Source organism: Odontesthes bonariensis, chromosome 3 (assembly GCF_027942865.1).
Source record: "Odontesthes bonariensis isolate fOdoBon6 chromosome 3, fOdoBon6.hap1, whole genome shotgun sequence".
NCBI classification, from domain to species: Eukaryota; Metazoa; Chordata; class Actinopteri; order Atheriniformes; family Atherinopsidae; genus Odontesthes; species Odontesthes bonariensis.
Window position 1 is genome coordinate 6,291,208 of NC_134508.1, and position 15,791 is coordinate 6,306,998.

The 15,791-nt window shown below is 39.4% G+C and overlaps 1 protein-coding gene across 1 annotated transcript in view; it reads left to right on the plus strand.

Moving 5' to 3' along the window:
• Positions 1-15,791, plus strand: part of epha8 (eph receptor A8) — a 167,782-nt gene that overhangs the window by 69,885 nt on the left and 82,106 nt on the right. Inside the window, exon 6 of the mRNA XM_075460145.1 lies at positions 5,795-6,110. Within this exon, the coding sequence (XP_075316260.1) occupies positions 5,795-6,110 (316 nt within the window). The remainder of the gene's footprint in view (positions 1-5,794; positions 6,111-15,791) is intronic.

Genomic DNA, 15,791 nt, shown 5'->3' on the forward strand with positions numbered 1-15,791 from the left:
TGTGGGATCATTTTGGCAGAGAACAGTACAAAAGGCAGAAAACATCCAAAGAAGAGTCATTTAAGAAGCCTGGAGAACTATTCCTGAAGACTACTCAACAGAAATGACAGAAAGCTTGTCTAAGAGAGTTCAGGCTGTGTTAAAAAATAAAGTTGCTCAGACCAAATATTGACTTTCAAGCTTGTTAGAATTGTAAAAACACCTTTATCCTTCGTTTTTTTTCTGGAAATATAAAAATAAATGAATAGTGTCTGCACAGTACTGTAGTTCAACTAAACAACATTTAATTTGAGTGTAACACAGTTGTGTTTTACGAACAGATTTATTGCGATTTAGCAGAAATATTCTATTTTCTACCATTCAGCTGTGCATATGACACCTGAAAGTATTTTATCTGCACTCTTCACTTTTAAATTAATTAATTAATGATTATTTTTTATATTTTTCTTTTTCAAATCAAATCAAATCAAATTTATTTGTATAGCACATTTCATGTACAAACAGTTCAAAGTGCTTTACATAAAATAAAAGTATTGCAGCAGGGAGTCTTTGATTGCTTTTAACTGTGTTTTATTTTTTATCTTTTAAATGCCTTGTCTTTATGTAAAGCACATTGAGTTGCCTGTGGTATTAAATGTGCTATATAAATAAAGATGCCTTGCCTTGCCTTACCAAAGCATTAAATTAAGGAGCACACCACAAATACAGGTACAAGTTGAATGTTGTAACTGTAGCATTATATATTTGTATTGTTCTTGCTTCTTATATATTAGAAAAAGGATCTTGGCATCTACAAATCCCATAAAGACACCAAACACAAAACTAAATTGATCTCACTAGAATCTACTTAAAGATTCATATATAGTGCTGTATTCCTCTGTGCCTTAGAGCTCTGATATTTGGGCATAAGCTAATAAAAACACATCATTCAGACATAGTGTTGCAATTGGTGATTTATTCCTTCATCCCCCACAGATACAGTGCATGTAGTTTATTTTTATTAAATCCCACATGCACAGTTTCGCTGCCAGAATTACTCACTAAAGCATCAGTGTGAATTGATTTGCTTCCAAAAATATTTCCCAGCATATATATATATATAACTAGTAACTGCTAAAGTCAAATTTTAAGGTGTAGTTTGTTTCAGACTTAACTCGTCTATGGCAGAGTTCCTCCCGTTTGATTTGTTGTCAGTAAAATCACCAACTTTATCCTATACAGCTGAATTTTTGCGCACATGGATGTGGGCCAAGTAAATCAGTTTGAAATGTGTTGTTATGTTGAATTGATTCGGGTGTACATTATGTAAAGATAGACCCACTCCTAAAATGCTGTCATGCGTTTAAAGGATTAAAGTGTACACCCACATTGCCAGTAGATACATAAATTGACTTTTCATTTGCGGAGCGGAACCTGAGAAGAGTTATGCTGCAGCTTCTGTTCGGGAGCATTTTCTGTGGCTCAAACACAACTTAAAGAGTGTACGCAAACATAGCTGAAATTCATTACAAATCACACATATCCTGAGGTTTTAGGGGATTATTTTTTTTTTAATGTTACTTTGTATTTTATGTGACGTCAAATTTATTTAGTTTAGCATGTTTACAGACTGATTATGTTGAATGATAAATGCCGCCGCTTCAATATGACAATAAGGCTGATATCAGTCTTATTGTCATATTTCCTCATTCTTTTTATTCTGCTTGCTTCAAAAACTGCAGATAAGACTGCCCACAGTTCAAACATAATAATTATTGCCTAATTCTGGACATTTAATTAAGACTCTTTAATGTATGAAAATGTAAAAAGTAATTTTCTTTTATCATTACGTTTAACCACAGATTAATTGGTAATCTTATGATTTGCATGGTAATGCAATGAAAAACAAATTATACAGTATGTTTCCCTTTTCTCTAAACAAACAGACACTGCTTAATATTGTGATAACTGGATAATGGGAGAACATAACGAAGGTGAAAATTAATATTCCTGGGGCAACTTAAATGACAGCTTCATACCCCGTAGTTCTTACATGACATAGCAACAAAAACATCCCAATAATAACCAGGAAAAACCTACAAAACTTATTAATTTCAATTCAGTTTATTTATATATCGCCAAATTACAACAAATGTCATCTCAAGGCACTTAAATAATATAGTCCATTTCAAGCCAATTGGAGTTCAATTCATTGTAATCATAATCCAATGAAATCCAATTAATTAAATTCAAATTCATAAGCACAGCTGCAAAGTCATGCTGAAAAAAACTTACTTAATCAGTTAAAGACCAGTGAGCTAATGCCTCACTATGCCAAAAATGTTGTAATTTAATCAATATACCGGAGAAAATACGTCAGAAATACCAAAAATGTATTAAATGTATTATTACTATCAAATATATGGTATGGCATGGTTATTACTATTAAATATATGGTATTTTGGTAATGTTTTAAAACCTAACAATCAAAACAACTTCACATAATGTCACCTGACAATAAAACGTTAACAGACTTTAGTGAAATTATCACGTTAATTACCTTGCGTTAGCCTTTTGGCATCTGATTCACCAGCCTCCGATTCGCGAATTAAAGGGAAAGCCCTTTCCCATTTCACTGCATTTTTTGCATTTTGATCGGCCAAAACAAGGTCCTGTATGGAAATTACATTACTTAGACTGCTCAAATCAGGGTGGAATTATTCTAAAGAGGGTGTAGATTGATTAAAACCTTGTTTGGGATTTGTGAAATCTTTTTCTGATTTGTGAAAATGCAGAACAGGCCATTTCATTGCCTTTTTTTTTTGCATTCTGATCACCCTAAACTAGGTCCTGTATGAAAACTAAATTGCTTAGACTGCTCAAATTTGGATGGAATTATTCTAAAGAGGTTGTAGATTCATTACTTGGTCTCAACCCTGGGCTGTCATGTTTTTGGATGACTAATAAATTCGTCCATATTTCTAGAAATGAGAATTCCAAAGTGGGATGGATGCCGTCTCTTCTCATCAGACCATGTTTTCTTCAAAATGATTGCCAGTTATCCATTAAGACAACAGGCGATTGAAGGAGGACATGCGGCTAAACATGTCATCACTGGTCAGATTTGGCAGCAGGGCGCTCAAGTGTTCAAGTTTGCTTGGAGTGAGATTCAGGCAGCGCGGGGACCGGGCCGCGTGCACCGTTCTGTCGTTTTTTCGGGGGGGTTGCGGTCTCTTGCAGTATCCCATCGCCATTAGTCTATTATATCTATATATAGTATTATATAAAAGATATTGTTTTAGTTGTACAAAAATCACAAATCTTCACTTGTACACTAAATTCTGCTATAATAATAAAAAAAAAAGTTTTTCTATGCCTTTCTAAACAAAAATGCAAATAAACAAAGGTTAACACATATATAGCCAACTCTTTTGATTATTCCCTGACATCGTTAAATCTGAAAAACGACGCAAATGGTAAAAAAAACAAAAAAAAACAAAGCAGAACATTTGATCACAGCTATTGCCCTACACCCAACACCAGTCCAGACACTCTTTAAAAACAATGTTGTGAGTACTGAGCAGTAAAAGTAAAAGGATGACTTCATCCAAAAGCTGAGAGAGGGTGAGCTACTTCTTTGCAAATAGGAAACTAACTATCAGTGCTGCACAGCTCATTCTTACGCCCATGTTATTGTGTGTCTTCTCAGAAATTAGCGTAAATATGACCTAATATCCAGCTTAAGTGGCTTTTAATAGCACCTGCTGTACAACAGTTGTAATCTCAAGATTCACTGAAGATATACAACATTATTTTTTTTAGCTCTATGCGTGTTTCACTTCCCGCAAATCAGTAAATTCGTTAACGGTCTTAGTTCACTGGTCTGCCCCCAAAGTGGAATCCATTGCATTTGTAGAACATAGGCAACAGTTATGCTGACAGTGAGGTCAGTGAACACGAGGTTAAACAGAAAATAGCCTATTTTTCTTCTCTAAAGCATTGTTTTTGGACATGCATGGTATTCTGAGCTGGTAAGCTGCAGGATGGGATGCCATGGCAATATGGAAAACACTGATCAAGCTTCCCGCAATATAACGTATCTTATTAGGGTACTCTGAAACTTAAACATTATGTTTTCCAAACCCAAACCGATTACTTTCATGTCCAAACTGAAATCAAGTACTTTATTAATGTGTAACAAAGCAGAGGAAGACAAACTAATGACAGACTAAATAAAAAGAAGAGAGTAAAAAACAGCCCATAGGTGACCGACGTTCAGCCTCCCCTTTGACTTCTTCATGCATTTCACGGTGCTTGTTGATAACGGAGCGCTAATAATGTTTCCTTTGGCTATTTACTATCAGGACAGTCAGTGCACGGGAACAACTGGCAATAAGCAGCTGTAGATCAGCTCCCTGTGCTCCAAAAGCTGATATTAAAGGGCTACAACATTCTTTGAAAATAGACACAAAGAGCTCTTTGCTAAGCATCTTATGTATGCAACCAGTTGAAACAGAGGACAGAGGGAGATGCTGCCAAGAAGCAGCTGACTAGGTCACTCAGAGCTGCATGCATGGGTATAAATTACAATGTAATATTGTAGATTTGTAACTGTGTCTTAGTTTCACTTTGCTGAGTAAGTCAGTCTACCCGAAGCAGAACATTTGATCACTGCTATAGCCCTACACCCAACACCAGTCCGGACACTTTATCACATTGTTAAGAAATCACAGGATCAACTTCTGTTTAAGCTTTTAATGTGAAAAAAGAAGGTTACAACTAGGGCTGGGCGAGTTAACACGTTATTATCGCGTTAGCTCGTTAATTATTTAACGCCGATAAATATTTTATCGCACATTAATGCAGGTTTTATTTATTATTTTTTACAAAAAAAGTAAAATAAATTTGAATTTTTTGGGGGCTTTTCTACCTTTAACGGATAGGAAAGTTCAGAGGCGACAGGAAGCAGGGGGCAGAGAGAGGGGGAACGACACGCAGCAGAGGGCCGTCCGATACGGGACTCGAACCGGGCCCAGCTGCAGCGAGGACTGTAGGCTCTGTACATGGGGCGCCTGCTCAACCCACTACGCCACTGACCACCCCTGTTTTATTATTTATTTTATTATTGTAAAAGTCCGTTGCTCACAGGCTTTTATTTTGTAAAAGTCTGTTGCTCACAGGCTTTTATTTTGTAAAAGTCTGTTGCTGTCTGCTGCGGAACCGGAAAAGAAAGTAATCGGCGGATCCACCAAACATGGAGAAGGGTACGGAACTTTTACTCGGCCATTTTCATTTTAAAGTTCTTCCAGACGGCGGAGTCGACAGAACCAAAGTCATCTGTAAACACTGCCAAGTTGAATTGTCTTCTCAGCGTAGTAGTTCCAGTCTAAAATATCACTTAAAGGCAAAACGCACAACTGATAGCAGCAAGTCATTCAAGGAAACAGACAGTGGAGCGAGGCTTCTACATAAAAACTACAGAAAGATGCTGATGTTAAAAGTGTGTTTGCACAACAAATGTTATGGCACTTTCATTCATATGGCAGCACATTTAAAATAAAACTAAATGCTAAAAGCTATACACTACTTTTGATTTAATTTTTGGATTGTGCGTACAAATGCGATTAATCGTGATTAATCAGGGAAATCATGTGATTAATTAGATTAAAAATTTTAATCGTTGCCCAGCTCTAGTTACAACATGTGTGTGTATCCTGTGTGTAGCTCGGTTAATTATCAGTGTTAACCCTGACAGGTTGTGTTAACGCCGTTTCAGAATTCACAGGTGGGTCATAGTTGTCCTCTCCCGTCACAGGTGCGAGGTGTGGGCCCTCTGACCCGGCGAGGCTTCTACCTGGCCTTCCAGGACATCGGCGCCTGCATCGCCCTCACCTCCGTGCGTGTGTACTACAAACGCTGCGTGGGCGTGAGCCGCAACCTGGCTGTTTTCACCGACGTGGTGACGGGGGCTGACTCGTCCTCCTTGGTGGAGTTCAGGGGTCAGTGCGTGGATCACGCCGAGGAGAGGGACACGCCTAAGATGTACTGCAGCGCAGAGGGCGAGTGGCTGGTGCCCATCGGGAGGTGCGTGTGCTCGGCCGGGTTTGAGGAGCACAGAGACTCCTGCGTAGGTAAGCTGACTTACGCCGTTTTTAAACGGAACCTTTCTGGTCTGATTTTACGAGATCTGCGTGAAAGCTGTCAATTGAGCATTTGGGCAAAACAAACCACCATAATATAGAGCTCCATTTAGTAGGGGTGGGCAAAAAAAAAAATCGATTCATGTACATATCGCGATTTTTTTTTTATGGGATGATTTTAAAAATGGATTTTTCTCCCCTGAATCGACTATATTACGTCATATACGTGTCCAGAGAAACTTCATCAATTCATTACATTAAGTTATGTTAAAACTAGTCCACATTTGTGCTGTGTGGACATTTCAATTCATTTTGTAACTGTAAACTTGCTGTACATGCAGCGGCGTCAATTCAGCCAAAGCTAAGGTATGGCAAGATCACTATAGTCACATGACTACAGTATCAATAAATGTACATGCCCAGCAAATAATCACCACAAAAGTCTGCTATGTAGCTTATCTGTGGGCAAATGCAGTCTCACTCACATAGCCGCTAACATAACAATGGACTCGTCTCCGTCTCCCTGCCTTCACTACCTGGTCCTCCTTCCTCCACCGCTGGGGCAACATTGGACCCATCATCACCTGCCCTTTTTTTGGTGATAATTTATGTGAATTATTTATGGAAACAACATTCATTCTAGAAGTGTATGATTCAACTTTTTTGTTTTTTAAGGAGGAAGAAAATTGCAATTACTGATTATATCGAATCGCAGTACTTGTAGAATCGCAATTATCAAGAATCGTGATACAATCGAATCGTGACCAAAGCACATCGTCCCACCCCTACCATTTAGCATTTTTCAATAATATTTTTGATGGATTCTGTTTGTGGTGTGGAATGAACTGAGGAACTGAGGCAGGTGTTTGATGTTAGCTTTATGCTATAAATTACAGGTACTGTACAGATAGGATCTTTAAAGACGGGTCACATGTTTTTCTGTCAGTGATGTGTGAGTCATGACTGCTTGGGGAACAAAGCAGATGGTAAGTCGAATGCTGGCTGATCCCATGCTGGAACATTTCCAAAAGTTATTTGACCTCTTACTTGACCCTGTTTGGGTGATTGTGGGTGATGTATGAGAAATCTTTTCTGAAGTGAATCTTTATGATTGTGTAACAATAGAATCTACAATGGCCAATCAGTGAGGGAAGTGTTTTTATCTTTTCTCTTTGCTGCTTCTTATTAAACTGTAGCTGAATTGTGGTGATTAGTCTGGGCTGTCGGTTGATGCCCTGTTGCAAACTCTACTGTAGTGCTCCTTTTACAAAAGTGACATTCATTGAACAGCTCTATGTGCTAAGGTATGCAGCACAAAAGGAGAGACGCAAAGGAAAAAACGCTCATTAGGATAAGAGGGTGGATGGAGGAGAGCGACCCAAACAGTAAACTCTCCAGACTGAATCAGAACGAGATATGAAATTAGCTATAGAACATCGCACTTTGACATTTTCTCACCATTTTCATGTAACGTGTGCTTTTCATAGAGTTTTGTTTTTATTTCTCCAACTTGCACATGTGATGTGAAGTAGGTTTAAAGAGTGGCATCAACAATGATCATTTTATGAGTTTCAGAGAAAAATGACTACAGTACAGAAATCAAGACGTAGCTTCACCATGAAATGCAGCATGCCATTCATGCAATGGTTATTCAAAACATTGTGGCGGTGGATGAAAGCAGCTAAAAGTATCACTTTTTATGCTTGTTGAACTATCAGTGTTATACTGTGAGGTTTTAATTGTACTACAGTAACAGTATATCAACTTAACATGTCATTTCCAGCAACACTGCTGTTTATCTGATGAGAAGCCAGCACTCAAATTTATGTCCGTATGTATGCATGTATGTTTTGCCATGAATATATTTACTCGGGAGCAGTTGAAATCGCTATAAAATCATCAAAAGCAGAAGCTTCCGCTGCAGCTCAAACAGTTTTAAAAGTAACTATAAATGCTCTTGCTGAAACAGTTTCTCAAGTGGTGGCAGACTGTCATCAGCAGCAGATGTGCTTCTGGGCCGCCTGTCCTCAGTGTTAGTCTGAGCACCCCACAGTTCAGTGTGCATTGCTTCACCTGAACAATGCCACACAGTGAGGCCACGCCCATTTCAAGGTCAGAAAAGCATTACAGTGGCTGTGTTCGAAACTGCATACTACATACTACATACTACATACTGCATACTACATACTGCATACTTCCATACTGCATACGGCATACTGATTGATCAGACAGTATGCAAAGCGTTTACCTACAATGCATTTCGCTCCTGCACGAGACGAAATCAGCCGGCCTGAAGCTGATTTCCCTTAAGCTATAAACTCTGTAAACTTTAGCAACATTTGAAACATTTTCAGGAGAGAAAGTAGTCGTTTAGATCCCCAACATGTGGAAAACCTGCCAAAATACCGGCTATTTACAATTTTGTTCGGATGAATTCGGCGCTACTAAAGCTAGCCGCAGTGAGCAACGCACTTCCGGTTATTTTCACAAAATAAAATACCCGTTGCCTTTTATCATAGGGAAAGCCATTACCATACAATTGGTGCTTTTGTTTTGAAAACAGGAAGTGAACCTAGCCTCGTTGTAGCTAGCTTGAAACTGCCGTTTTGACAGGAAATGACGATTGGCGACGTCACGTTACGTTGCATCTTGGGTAGTTTGAGTATGAGTAGTAACCTCATGATGCATACCCAACATTTTGGTGAATCTAGTATGCATCCGGGAACGTCTCGCTTACTCAAACTCGCATACTCAACACAGCCAGTGTCTCAGTTTTACTTGAGCTGGGCCTTGAAATGCTAGAAAAACTTGTTTTGACCAGCTGAAGAAAACTCACAGTTTTTGATCATATCACTCATCTTGTTTTCTGAGAGGAAAAATATGCATGCAAGCTTCAGAGTTACCCGTTAATCCGTCCAATGCAGCAGTTTCTTCAGAATCTGAAGGAATTATAAAAGCCTTTGAAGCAACACATGAATTTGCAAAGGTTACAACCTTTAGAATTAATCAAAAAGTCTGTTTGAAACTCTCTAAAAAAATTAGAACTGACGTGCAGAGGTTCAAGGTTTGGTCAAAAGGTTTTCTGAGGTTTACTAGAACATTTAACTCAAGTTGAAAAATACAGAACGCAGCATTGAATTGATTGTATCCTTTCATTCAGCTGCTGTTAATGAATAAAAAGTTTCAGGTTTGGGATGGAAAATCTTGATCTTTTTTATCTTTTTATCTTATAAAAAAGATATTTTTTATCCTTTCAAAAAGGATCAAAAAAGCATTCTGTTTGTTTTTATCCTTTTTGATTGTTTTCCCCCCGCAGTTTTGATCGGCTGGCCCCGTTCAGAGACCTGAACGTATTTCAGGTTGCCATGGGTAATAGTAATTAAAACCTATTAATCTCAGAGCGAGGGATAATTAAACGCTAAAAGCAGTTTGTCAGCTAAACGAGCCGAACGAGACAAGCAACGCAGCATCGCCTGCACCCCTCTTAGCTTCCTCTGCCGCTTTCTCCACATCACCGACGCACACCCATAAATCTCTGTTGTGTCTCACCAATCAGAGCCTCTCGCTCCACTTAGGGTCCCTCGTCAAAGTGTTTCTAAGGGCATAGGAAGTGGTGTGTTTATATGCGTGAGTGTCCAGTTCAGAGGGCCACACACAGACTTTCTATAATTAGTTGCGGGTAATTAGCATCACCACAGAAATGCAAAACAGAACCCAAGAAAGAAAGCAGAGGAAAGAGGGAAATGCCATCTCACGTCACATTCTGTTTATGGAACAGATCATGATCCACGTTTTAAGGCTGCTTCAGTGTCACCCATGTGACGCTTTACATATCTGAGGGTACGATAGCATATTTTTTTTAAAGGAAATAGAGAGGAAGAGCAACAAAGTAAAAAAAACATTTAAAGAGTAAAGATCTAAAAATGCTTTTCATTTACTTTCTAATAATCCTGAGTTAGGGGTGATGTTTTCACCTCATATTTTATTTACCTTTATGTCACCTCAGCATGAGCAGAGAGTGGATTTACAGTGAAAAGGGGGGGGGGGGGGGGGGGGGGGGGAGAGTGTAGCTTCTCATACATCCTCCACTGACGTCTTGTCTCTTCTGTATAAAACTGGGTCGCTGTGCTAATTCACCCTTGCCAAAGCCAACCGTAGTCACGCACACATGAGACCAGACAAGACCCAGAGAGGAGGGGAGGGCACGAGATGATGAGAGGAAGTCGACCTAGTAGTGAAGGCATGTGCGTGCGTGCATGTGTGCAGAGGGGTAAAGTATCAGACATGGATTGCGTGGACATACAGTATGTGTGTATATGAGCGTGCCTAAATGGTTCTCCCCTGACAAAGGTGCATGACTTTGGCTGAGAGCATGACATGGTGTGTGTGTGTGTGTGTGTGTGTGTGTGTGTGCGCATGTGTGCCAACACAGGATTGCGTGACATCCACAAAAGTGTCACAAGGAAAGAAGCGATGAAAGGCGAAGGAAAAAAGAGGAGACGGCAGTGGAGTGGTTGACTGAACCACTGGTCCACTTGAGTTTACATCAAAACACTGAATCTGTGTGAGTGTAGCCGTGCGTATGTGTGCGGGGAGGTACTGTACGCTCCTGTGCATGTGTGTGTGTGTGTGTGTGTAAGTGTGCTTTTGAGTGCCAGTGTAGAATGGACTTAAGTGCCCCATACAGTGAGAGCAATTGAGGACACACTGATATGAGGCACACACACTTACTCTGGTCACATTTACTCAGCTCAGCCGGCCCATTCCACCCTGAGACGCTCACAACAGACACACACGTGCACACAGAAAATGGCAGAGAAACGGGGGAGGACAGAATTTGTATTCCCACATGTGGGTTAGCCGTGTGCAGTCAGTGGACCGCAGCTCTTTGGCACTGAACTGCTCTAATAGTTTTGTTTGATTTATTGGTGAATTAGAGGGAATTCCAATTGAGAGAGCTTGTACTTGCATTAATACAGATTAAAACAACTACATTAACCTCTTACATTGAAATCATCTGAATGTGGCTGTATGACGCATACCCAAACTAAAATCGAAGCTGTTGAAGCACAGTTTACAGGGTTTTCATGAAGTTTTAGCTTGAAACGTCATTTTTGGATTCAGTCACTGTTTCATTGCATAGTCACACATTACAGCCTATATTGTAACCTATATTGAAAATATCTTGGACTGTGTTAAAACAGACACAATGATAATAATATGTTGCATCAACATCTTTTTCCTGCATTAGAAGCTAAAGAGTTCAATCCCTCGGATAAAGGCACAAATCATTTTTTCCAAATGTGGTGCCACATTATGATCAAACGACATTATTCCAGAAGTTTTATTATTTCTTCAGTTTTAACTTGCCATGTTCTTAAAAAGGGAAGACGCTTTCTCCTGCAATCCTACCAAACAAGCCATACTTGTTCAGTCTTTTTCTAATTGTACTTTTACGAACTTTAACATTTAACATTCTGACTGAGGCCTGTAGAGTCTGAGATGTAGCTTTTGGGTTTTTTGCACTTTCTCTGAACATTGCACAGTCTGACCTTGGGGTGAACTTGAGATTGAGATCTCTCTTCAATGTTTTCTACTCGTAAATAATCTTTCTCTCTGTAGAATGATGGACTCCAGATAGTTTGGAAATGATCATATCACCCTTCCCAGATCGATGGGCAGCAGATCATTGCTGATGTCTTTCCTCCTTGGCATTGTATTAACACACACCTGAATGTTCAAGACCAGAAAACTGGTGCTCACACTTGTTGATGATCAGTTAATCAAGTGCATTTGATCTGCAACACCTGACTGCTATTTACACAATTCCTATGAAACCCATAAGAGTGGACATTGCTTCTGCTTTTTGGCTTAGTGTGTTTGTCTGGGATGTTTGTGTCGTATTTCACGCGTGTTATTCATTTGAAGTACATAGAACCTTAGAATTGAAAGAGAAAAATTCAACATTCTTTTTTCAATTCAATTGACTTCAGTTTTATTTATAAAGTGCCAAATCACTAGCTTAGAAATCTTGACGCCCCTAGCGACCGCAAATTGAATTTGCTCCCGGGCTAGTCTAGTCAGTTGTGGTCGTTTTGCGATGCTGAAAATCGAAACTTAATCAGGCCAATCAAATCGTGAGGAGCGGGGTCGGAGGCCGGGCTACCTAGTGACGACAGAGGTGCGACATTTCAGTGTGTAGTTCCAGAGAAAACTGCACTTGAGTTTTACTTGAAAAAAAAGGACGTTTTCGGAGTTTTGCCCACCGGGTACGGTAAAAGTTTAATTTACCAGCTTGCTCCGTTGGTGGGACGACGCATGGGTCTCCACATGGGTCGCGCTGACTACGTAATCCTTCTTCATCGCTCTGATTGGTTGTTGCGCCATCCTATTGCGTGGCGTTGAATGCAGAGGCAACTTAACAGACAACCGTTTATCCCGCCCACACTGCTATCCAGCGTCACTAGACCCCTGTACAGCTTTTTGCTGTACGGGTCTGGCTTGCTAGGCTACCAAATCACAGCTAATATAATCTTAAGGCACCTCAAAGACATAGCCAAAGTCAAGCCAATTACAAATAGATTTATTGTAATACAATCATAATCCAATCAGTTCTAATTCATTCAATTTCCTAATGAGTCCAATTCATACAGATCCCATTTTTCTTTTAAAGTTGCCGAACTAGGAAACCAACAGATTGCATCGAAACCTCTGTTTGATCCAATTCCCCATCCTGAGCTTGAACGAGGCAACGGTGGAAAGAAAAAACTCCCTTTTAACAGGAAGAAACCTGTTAGAAACAAGTTAGCAGGTTAGACCTATATCAGTATAACAATGGGATGTTTCAGGGTCACCTGAGCCACCCCTAACTATAAGCTTTATCAAATAAGAAAGTTTTAAGCCTGGTCTTAAAGGGAGAGAGGGTGTCTGCTTCTGTGTCTTTGGTTCCACAAGAGAGGGGCCTGATAACTGAAGGCTCTGCCTCCCATTCTACTTTTAGAAACTCTCGGAACCACAAGTAAACCTGCGATCTTAGAGTGAAGTGAAAGTATCGTACTGTGAGATCTTTGAGATGTGAGAACTGTAAATGTGAGAAGAAGAATTTTAGATTCTATTCTGAATTAAACAGGGAGCCAATGAAGAGAAGATAAAACTGGAAAATATATTATCTAGTCTACTTGTTCTCATCAGAACAGCATTTTGGATCAGCTGGAGGCTTTTCAGAGAATTTTTTGGGACAGCCCAATAATAAAAAATTTAAACCGTCCAATCTTGAAGCAACAAAAAATGCTTGAACCAGTTCTTCTGGGTCACTCTGAGACGGGATGTTCCTGATTTTGGCAATATTACGAAGGTGAAAGAAGGCAGGTCTAGAAACCTGTTTTATATGTGAGTCAAATCCTGGTCAAATTTCACCATTCTGCTTTGGTGTCATTTTTACAGTAACAGATATATTACATGGTAATGTTCACAGGAAGTACCTGTCACCAGTGAATGAAAAAGATCCCTTTTGATCTGAAAACAAACAAAAAAACTCTACTTAGATTTCTAGCTGCTGGAAAAATGTGAAATGATTTCTGCACTGTTTTAAAAACATCAATCTGAAGACCTGATGTGAAGAGAAGGAGAAATATTGGACAATTTTTCTCACAGGTTAAGCTTGAAATTAAATCTATTCATCAACTTTGTAATATAAAGCAATAAAAAAAGACTTATTTCTTTTTCACTGACTCTGGGAGGAGTTTTGAATATTTATTTTTTTGGTGTAACTTGTGCTTTTAACTGAAAAAAGTAACATTTCAGGCTGTAATGATACATTTATGATTCGGGGGATGATAACCATGTGAATATGCTGACTGACTATAAGAAAGCAAGAGTGGTCCTGACTCTGTTCTTCTGTTTTAGTCCTCACATGATTTGTGTGATCATACTGTGAGAATGTGTGCCTGTGTGTGTGTTTGAAAGTGTGCCGTCCTGGCAGCTCTTGTAATTCTTCACCTTTCCCTCCTAGGCAGACAACAATTATTGGCTTCTCGACTCACTGAGGGATTGAGGGGATTGCTCAGAGCCTTTTTGAGTCTCGTGTCAGCAAACTCTCCTCTGTGTCAGTGAGCGAGAGGAAGGAGAGAAAAAAGAAAAAACAGTATGAATGAAAGGAGAGGTGAGCAGAAAAAGGGGGTGAAATGAAAGAATCTAGATAAAAAGCCATTATTAGGATCGCAGAGATATGGAACAAGGTTGAATAAAATGGCGTGAGGCAACCAAAGCAGAGAAGGTGTGACAGTCGGCCGTACAATGTGATCGTTATCTGTCTCTGTGGCAGCACAGAAATATCGGAGGAAGGCAGCAGCAGCCAAGAAGGAGGATTTAATATTCCACTGTTACATTTTCATTTTAACTGACTCACAGGGAGGAGTGCAGACTTGCTCTGACTTTTGAGCACCTGCCTATTGCACTTCAAACATACTGTTAAATGCACATATGCAGAGGTGAGAGAAACACACACACACACATGCATACACACACCTGGGTCACTGAAAGCCCACAGACTGACCTATGGATGAGGGTTTCTGACAGGGTGAAGCACCTTCACTGGTCTGAGTTCCCTATGGTCTTTTAGGCTGTCACTCAACATATGATTAATGATTCTAAGATTAGTTATTGTTGTTATTCACAGTGAAGGAAGTGAGTATACTGTTTAAAACTAGGGCTGGGCGAGTTAACTCGTTATTATCGCATTAACTCGTCAATTATTTAACGCCGATAAATATTTGATTGGTATTTAATGCAGGTTTTATATTTTTTAATTATTGAAAAAAATATATATATTTTGTTTGGGCTTTTGTGCCTTTAATGGATAGGAAAGTTCAGAGAGACAGGAAGCAGGGGGCAGAGAGAGGGGGAACAACACGCAGCACAGGGCCGTCCAATGCGAGACTCAAACCGCGGCCAGCTGCAGCGAGGACTATAACATCTTGTACATGGGGCGCCTGCTCAACCCACTATGCCATGGACCACCCCTGTTTTATTATTTATTTTATTTTGTAAAAGTCTGTTGCTTTCTGCTGCGGAACCGGAAAAGAAAGTAATTGGCGGATCCACCAAACATGGAGAAGGGTACGGAACTTTTACTCGGCCATTTTCATTTTAAAGTTCTTCCAGACGGCGGAGTCGACAGAACCAAAGTCATCTGTAAACACTGCCAAGTTGAATTGTCTTCTCAGCGTAGTAGTTCCAGTCTAAAATATCACTTAAAGGCAAAACACACAACTGATAGCAGCAAGTCATTCAAGGAAACAGACAGTGGAGCGAGGCTTCTACATAAAAACTACAGAAAGATGCTGATGTTAAAAGTGTGTTTGCACAACAAATGTTATGGCACTTTCATTCATATGGCAGCACATTTAAAATAAAACTAAATGCTAAAGGCTATACACTACTTTTGAATTCATTTTTGGATTATGCGTACAAATGCGATTAATCGTGATAAATCAGGGAAATCATGTGATTAATTAGATTAAAAAATGTAATCGTTGCCCAGTCCTAATTAAAACATTGAGCTTTCTTACAGAAAATAGAAAATAAAATAAGAAACACAGCCATGATTCCATGTTCTAATTGTGGAAAGGGACAAAATGTCTCGGTTAACAAAAAATCTGTTTCAATAGCTTT